At 43.5% G+C, this 8,334-nt stretch overlaps 1 protein-coding gene across 3 annotated transcripts in view; it reads right to left on the reverse strand.

Annotated features, from left to right (window-relative positions):
* The window catches only part of LOC308472145 (cytosolic phospholipase A2 epsilon-like), a 59,690-nt gene extending 52,310 nt beyond the window's left edge, over window positions 1-7,380 (reverse strand). Inside the window, exon 1 of one of the 3 annotated variants that reach the window (XM_080996713.1) lies at window positions 7,357-7,380. Coding sequence is in view for 1 of the 3 variants with exons in the window: in XM_080996712.1 (XP_080852838.1) it covers window positions 4,308-4,340 (33 nt within the window). In the remaining 2 variants the exon portion in view is untranslated. Of the gene's footprint in view, window positions 1-4,307; window positions 4,432-7,356 lie in introns of those variants that run through there. The other 2 variants (XM_080996712.1, XM_080996714.1) reach the window with 2 other exon arrangements.
* Window positions 7,381-8,334: the final 954 nt, after the last annotated feature.

The raw sequence follows: 8,334 nt of genomic DNA on the forward strand, positions 1-8,334 counted from the left end.
TGCAGAAGCCCACCAAGTTGTTCAGCAACCCAAGTAAGATTGTCTTCCATAAGTGATTGTGGAGGCCAATTCTGGATCCACATGTCCTTCTACAGGACATAGGTTTCTGAGCGGGAATTGATCATGGTGAGGGTTTGCCAAGTTTGCCTTCCTCTGAGTGCATTTATCCCTTTCGTCCTGAGTTTGAGTGTCTTCAGAACCCATGAAACCTTTGCTAAAGGCTGTTCTCTAATCAGAGGGCTCACAAGCCAGTGTTTCCCAGTTGTCGGTGTTTATACTACATTTTTAAAGATTTGCCTTGAGAGAGTAGTGGTTAAGAGCGGTAGACTCGTAATCTGGGGAACTGGGTTTGCGTCTCCACTCCTCCACATGCAGCTGCTGGGTGACCTTGGGCTAGTCACACTACTTTGAAGTGTCTCAGCCCCATTCACCTCACAGAGTGTTTATTGTGGGGGAGGAAGGTAAAGGAGAATGTTAGCCACTTTGAGACTCCTTCAGGTAGTGATAAAGCAGGATATCAAATCCAAACTCCTCTTCTTCTTCTTCTTGACCACCAACATTACACTTACCAATTTTAAGTTCGGAATAGGGTTCGAGAATAATGTTGATAACACCAGCGTTGCAGGTTCAATCCCTGTACGGGGCAGCTGTATATTCCTGCATCGGAGGGGGTTAGACTAGATGGTCGTCAAGGTCCCTTCCAACTCCACAATTCTATGAACATAATATCACGACAAATGTAAAACAAAACAAAAAAATAAAACTGAACAAACAAAACAAAACGCATCCACACTTGGACTGAGTAACTGTAGCAACTTTCTTGGAAGCTGCCCTAGTACTTGGAGTAATAAAAATTGTTTAACTGGCGCCAAGATGGTAAGGAAGGTTGGTGCCAGGTGTGGTTGCCTGAAGACAGCATTCAAAAAACAGGGTGTTTCCCAGTTACTATTTTTTTTGGCCACTAGTGTTTGGCTACCATCCTCACCCTCTCTGCATGCCCTTGAAAGAATGCTACATTATGTTATTCAAAAAATTCCACACACTTGATCCTACAAATTAACAAAAACTCCCCCTTCAAATGTACCACATACTAACGGAGTGACAATTTTGTGGGACTAATTTGATCAGCCCTAGTTCCGATAGAGAGGTAAGCACTTTGTTACTTAAAATTGGACCGGTAACCAACGAGTGGGGGGACAGGGACTGAATAATAATAAAAACGTTTGATTTCCCAGGTAGTGCTGTGTAGTTAAATGTCAAGTCAATTTGACTTATGTAAACCTTTGACTGAAAAGAAGTTAATTGTCCAAATGCAGCCTAATAAGTTGTTTGTGTATGTGTGTGCGCGCACACAACTACTTCACCAATCCGGTCACACAAGTAACAAACAAGCCTGGAAGCTACTGTAAACAACTAGTATTAAGACACCTTCAAAACAAGCCACGGTATGAAATCATCATATCCTTCTGCTTAATATGGAAATTTTAGTTTGCTTGGAATCCTATCCATAGTTTCCTGGTTTTGACATAATGGGAAGTTATGGTTTGCTGCAACTATCTCTACTCATGTGGAGCAATGAAGCAGCACGCCCAACTCCCCAGAGACTGTGATCTACTCCCAGTATAACAAAACTGGCAGTGATCAACCCATTATCATTGGAGGCAGGAGGAGCGTGTGTGGGGTGGAGTGGGTGGGTGCAAGGGGAGGACTGACCAGGGTTGTTGAGCTTTTTTTTAGGGGGGAATGGCATAAACAACAACAAACGCACACAGAGCTAAAGCCAATCATCCTATCACCTATCACCATCAGCTAACGCCAAAGGACTACCCACTTGACGCAGAGGAACACAGCAGGGGGGCTGGGATGGAGACATTCAGGCCCCCATTTTTTAAATCCCGCAATCGACCAGGATCCCGTGATCATGGTCGGCCAGTTGAACATGTCTGATATAAGAGATAAAAGCTTGTGAGCAGAGCAAGAATGTCTGACTAAGCAATTCTCACACAGCCATAAATCTTAGCAAGCAGTTTTAACAGGGATTGTAATGCTCTATAGAATAACTATAAAATAACTCGTTTTGGGTGTGGATGATGCTGTGTGCTCTTCTCCTGGCAGCAGACTTCACTGTTGGGATACTGCCAGGGAGACAAAGTCCATCATGGCCCCACAAGTCGCCTCTGGACGATCCATCGACCTCTGGTAGATACAGTATCAGCAATTAGCGACACGAGCTCCAGAAATAGCCTGCCATATTCCAGAGCCGATGCACGCTCTATCAGCAGATAATGCACAGCGAAAGTTGCACGCAGGAGAGTATTATTTACAAGTTTATTCAGCGTTGATCAGAACAAAGAAAAACATGACTGCCAGCTTCAGTCTCTGACACAGAGAAACGAAAGCAATAGAAAACATAAACTTCCTGTGAACAGGAAATATGCAGACTCTGTGACTCACAAAGCCTGCTCCCTTTTAAGGTGGAACGGAAATATCCTAACATTCACACCCTGATGAATGAAGCAAAAAATCCAGCCTAGCCCTCCTGATATGGTACAGCTGTTGGCTATTTGCAGTTTAGTAGCGCTGCAGAGAGCTTGCTGAGGAGACCATGCGTTAAAAAGGGACTCAAAAATAACTTAAACAAGGTTTTAATAACAAAACCAAAAACTCCTTATACACTAAATACATCAACAACAAACCAGACCCAACCACCAACCCACCCCCCAGGGTAATGAGGGAGCTAGGTGCTGCTCCTTATATACTATGCCCAAATGCTGACACAGCTTAATTAACACAACCTAGCAGCCCCTGCTATGTTTCACAGCTGCAAGACTGGGTCTCGTTATTTGCCTTGGCCCTGGCCCTTAAAGACATACACAACTTGTGAAGCAATAATGAACCTTCACATTTTAAAGTGACCATTCAACAACAGCAGCATGATATCAATGCAAAATAAATATACAAATCAGCCAACTCACTCCTTGTTTATATTTGCAAGCTGCTACGGGCTTCTTAAGAGTATTCTAAATTGCTGTTTTTAGTTTTTGTAAAGAAAATTGCCCAGTGCTATTTTTCTAGAAAAAGAGGTGCCAGAACTCACCATAAATGCCTCCCTTGTTCTCTTATAATGGCAATGGCATCCACCTGAGAGGTGCCAGAACTGAGTTCAGGTGAGTTCCAGCTGGAAAAAAAGCCCTGGCATTGCCCATATTCCCTTACCCATCCCTCCTCCTCAAAACGGAATGGAATAGATATGTACCAAAACTGAAATTTTGTAGAAAATTGCACCAAGACTCTGGCAATTTATCTTAATGCTTATGGTTAAAAGAAGATGGTGAAATCATATTATAAAGAAATCACAGTCAAGGATTTCCACAAAATCTATAATGCAGTCATGACAGAGTATAGGTAAAAAGTGTTGGCTATATTTTTCAGAACCCATAGACAAGATTATGGCCCCTTAAATTAATCCTGAATAGCAACCACCTCCTCCTGTCTCCTCTTCTAATCAGTAAACATTACCTACAAAACATACATTGAAAGTATCACAATTTAATCACCCTTATTCTGACAAGCTACATGAGCAGCAGAATTCTATACACGTCCCATCCAAAGTGAGCCACACTCAGTTCAAGTAAGTAAGTAAGTCAGTAAGTAAAGAATTCCAGTCAGAGTATTAAGGCATTGCTTATCAAAGAAAACAAAGCTTGAAGGATGCACTCTATGACTTTATTTCCTTCTAGAGTTAGACAGATTACTTATAAAGTTATATTATTACCATTGCAGGCATGCAGAAATAATAATACTTTATTATCTCATTCCAATTGTAATTACCAGCCCGGAATATTAAAGTCCTCAGTAAAGGGGAGTAAATTACAAAAGAAATAAACAGAAACAGAGCACAAGTATATTCCATTATATTAAAAAATCAGAAACTAGTCTCTCCTACACTTTCAGTCATAAACACATAAACTAGTCTCTCCTACACTTTCAGTCAGCCCTGAAATGGAAAACAATACATACATATTTTTGTCTAAATACAGTGGTACCTCAGGTTACATATGCTTCAGGTTATAGACTCCACTAACCCAGAAATAGTACCTCAGGTAAAGGACTTTGCTTCAGGATGAGAACAGAAATTGCACAGTGGCAGTGAGAAGCCCCATTGGCTAAAGTGGTACCTCAGGTTAAGAACTTAGCTCCGGAACAAATTAAGTTCTTAACCAGAGGTACCACTGTAACTAGATATCTAAATAACTAAATAAGTGGAACACAACATTAATCTTTAAAGTTTAGACATGTTTTCTTACCTCCTTTGCATTAGAAAAGGATGCCAACATCATTTCAGTTGCATGTGGTCTGGAGCACAAATCGACAATTGGATGTTAGCACCTGGCAGCATTACCTCTTATAAGAATATTTCAAACTAGCAAGTACTCAGTGTGTTTAATTATGACTGTCAGAGCCTCGCCCCTTTTCACATTTCAGTAATGTGAAGCTACAGGAATGAGCAAGTGATGACCACAAGTTTCATCAGTTCAACAACTTCAGTGTTGCTGGCTGTTTTTTGTTTAACAAACACCTGGAACTGCGGAAGAGAGCTAGATCAGGTCTGCAGCGTGGAGGGGGTGGGGGGCACACACCATGATCTAGTTGGAATCACCTTCCCTGCTGCACCTGATATGTCAAGTCAAGTCACCTTTATTGGCATCCCATAAGAACATTCAGAAAACATTCAGAATAGATAGGCCAGTGTGATCTCGTCACCACCCCAACGGCACAGTCACCCTCCAAAGGGCAGAAGAGGTGAGCAATACGCCTCATCTCTGGGTTTCCAGCAAGGGCAGGATCCTGTAGCATACTTTGGTGACAAAAAAATCAAATAGAAAAAGAAGAAGAAGAAGAGTTTGGATTTGATATCCCACTTTATCATTACCCGAAGGAGTCTCAAAGCGGCTAACATTCTCCTTTCCCTTCCTCCCCCACGACAAAAACTCTGTGAGGTGAATGGGGCTGAGAGACTTCAAAGAAGTGTGGCAGGCCCTGGAAAATGGGAAAGAATGCCCAACCAGCAAAAAGGAAGCCAAGATTATTTACTTTTTAATCCGGTACATTGCAGATGTTGTAGCTTTTCACCACAATTATTGGGGAATGATTATGGCATCTTGAGTTGACAGTGTAATTGTTGTTTAACATTTTGAAACACTATTAAATATGAAGTTCAAAAAGCAAGACAGAGATTCACGGTAATTCAAAGCACCTGTTGTTCTTTTTTGCAATTTCAGCTTTCAAAATGACATTAGCAAACAAAATATTGGAGTGTGCCTGCTAAAAAATTGGCTTCAGGTAACAGGCCACTTCACATCAGACAACCTTACACATACTTTGTGCCCAGTCCAAAGAAGAACCCTGCTTCAGAAAATGCACAGATTTTCATGTCTCCACATTGACTATCATGGGCACACTCAACAACAAACACTTCTACCTTTTTCTTTTTTTACAAATATAACTCCACCCTGGGTATTTGTTTGCTTTTTACAGAAGAAATTTGCAGTAATAGCATCCTCCTTTCTGAAGGACTGAAGAAGAGGAGGAGGAGGAGGAGGAGGAGGAGGAGGAGGAGTTTGGATTTGATATCCCGCTTTATCACTACCCGAAGGAGTCTCAAAGCGGCTAACATTCTCCTTTCCCTTCCTCCCCCACAACAAACACTCTGTGGGGTGAGTGAGGCTGAGAGACTTCAGAGAAGTGTGACTAGCCCAAGGTCACCCAGCAGCTGCATGTGGAGGAGCGGGGAATCAAACCCAGTTCACCAGATTATGAGTCCACTGCTCTTAACCACTACACCACACTTGTCAGTTTTCAGATCGATGGGTACAGGTGTGTGACCTTACGCTAAGCCCCTTTAAAGTTTATTTGACTCCTGCCCGTCTCTTTAAGGGTCAACCACCGGAAGGGGGAGCCCTATGGTGTACATCAAATGGTCATTTGATGTACACCATAGGGCTCCCCCTTCCGGTGGTTGACCCTTAAAGGTCACCGTTGGGGTTGTGCTATGACCCTAGCCTACACCCAGGCTTCAGATAGGGACCACACACCCCGGATCCCTTTAACGGGATACCCTTAACGTGGAGGGGCAGGCGGAGGCAACAACCTCCCCTCCCATAATAAGGCTTACCCAATGCCTAACCTTATAAAGTTGTGACAATTCCTCTTAGGTAGACGAAAACCAAATGGCTAGTGCCAATTACGCCAAGTGGAAAAATTCCTACCTGGCCCCGAGAACCAGGCGACCAACATAAGTCGTAGCAAGGCCATAGTCGAACCACGCAAGAAAAGAGGGTGGGTGGGCTGGGAGATCCCACAGCTGGAAGTAGAAGGAGGCTGCTTCCCTGGCCACACCAATATTCAAACGGGCGTAGCCACGCCCCAGGCAAGCCCTGATTGGCCGGACAGAATATGATGTGGCCAGAGATCCTGCTAATGAGGGCAGTTTACCTCCACCCACTCCAGGATCGCTGTGGGGACCCAGATCCTGCCCGCAAAGCAGCCCCTCCTAAAAGGGGGAGCTGTCCCATAAAACTGGGGAGGGGGGTGACAGAATCACAGCTAACCTATATGCACGCAACAAAGAACATAGTCATAGGGTCAAACAGATTGCAGTGCTACTCACACACCTGCAAACAATAACAACAACAAGGAGTTTGACGTTAAATGTAGCTACTGCTAGGGCCAGAAGAGGATAGGGTGGTGGTGAGTGAAACTAAGGCTGTGTACACATTACCGTGTACTATTCTGGCTCCAGGTGTTTGTATCTGTGTACACAGGGCATTGGACATAAAAGAGAGTGAGCTGGCAAAGAACAATGGGAAATGGACAGAGTTCAGATACATTGCTTCAGTGCATAGCTGTCAATGTTTCCCTTTTTAAACGGAAATTCCCTTATTCCGAATAGGATTCCTCACAAGAAAAGGGAAAAATTGACAGCTATGCTTCAGTGTTACTCCCCAAAGCAGGGTGATTGAAGAGAGAACGTCATTTCCTCATTGGAAGCTACAGCTATCAGTCTCAAAACCACACCCCTTTCTCTCCCTCCTCTATGCCTAGCATTGTTCATTTTACAGAGGTTGTTGCAAGGGGTCTATGTCGCTCCAAATACCTGTAGCTTCATAAGTGGATCATTTTGCATCTGTCTGCTTCAGAGACACACCACTACACTATGGGCAAGGTCCAAATCTACCCAATATTATTTGCCTGAAGTGAATTCACACCCCTATTCATTTTACTTCTGCCAAACCAGAATGAATATGGGTGTGAATTCACATGTATGGAGTCAATAGAAGTTTCACAATCACTTACCTGAGAGATGGTTGGCAGGAATCAGCAGCCGTGTTAAAAACAATTTCCCTTTCTTGCCTTCTCCCATTTACTGAGCATCACCCAGCTGATTTATTCTTAGTCACAGATCTCCAAAGATGTGCAATATTCAGAGCAGAGGGGAGAAGCATTTACACGCAACTCTGGAAAAGAAACTCAAGAAGGGCAGTCAACTGTGAGTAAGGTGGAAGGAGGAGACCAAACTTTTCATGCCACCATGTGACTCCTGTACTCAGGGAAAGGAACAACAGCAAAACAACCATAGGAAAACATCAGATATTGCATGAGTCCCACCAAGCCCTTGCAGCTGCAACTGGAGGAATCCTCCCACACTGAAGTCAAGGTAAATTACTTGGAGTAACAACTCGGAACTACTTAAGACAGGAAAGATCTCAGAACCTGAACATCATCCTATCTCACAATTATTGTGTAATATTATTGTGTAATATCATCTCCAGGGGCCGTTTGTCTCACCTGCACTCCATCACATCAAATTTCTTCATTTCAAACATCTTTATGCTGACTTTCATCAGATAAGATTTCAGGGTGGTATACAACCAGGGTGTCAGGTGGCAGAGGAAACAACTTCCACAGCAGGTTGCCAGGGACGGATAAGACAAGAAAAAGTCCTTACAACCTGCTTTTTATTCAATATATACAGAGAGAGGCTTAGAACGCAGCCTCTTGGAATAATGGTGTTGTCTCGAGTGAATCTCCACCCCACCCCCGTCTCTTCCACTTTCTCATTCGTCAAGCTCAACTTCTCTACTACGGGTGCTGAGAAGTGGCCTCTGTCTTTGAGCTCTTTGCTCTCCTACTTTCAAGGCTCACTGGGTTCTTTGAGGGGGGGGGCTGGAATGCTTTCTAAATACACTGTGTCCATCAGCTGTCACCTCCCTGGTGCTTCCTCTCCCATTATTTCCCAACTTTCCCCCTCTGCCTCTGAACTGTGAGCTCCCT

Source organism: Podarcis pityusensis (assembly GCF_964106645.2).
Source record: "Podarcis pityusensis genome assembly, chromosome: 1".
Taxonomy (NCBI): domain Eukaryota; kingdom Metazoa; phylum Chordata; class Lepidosauria; order Squamata; family Lacertidae; genus Podarcis; species Podarcis pityusensis.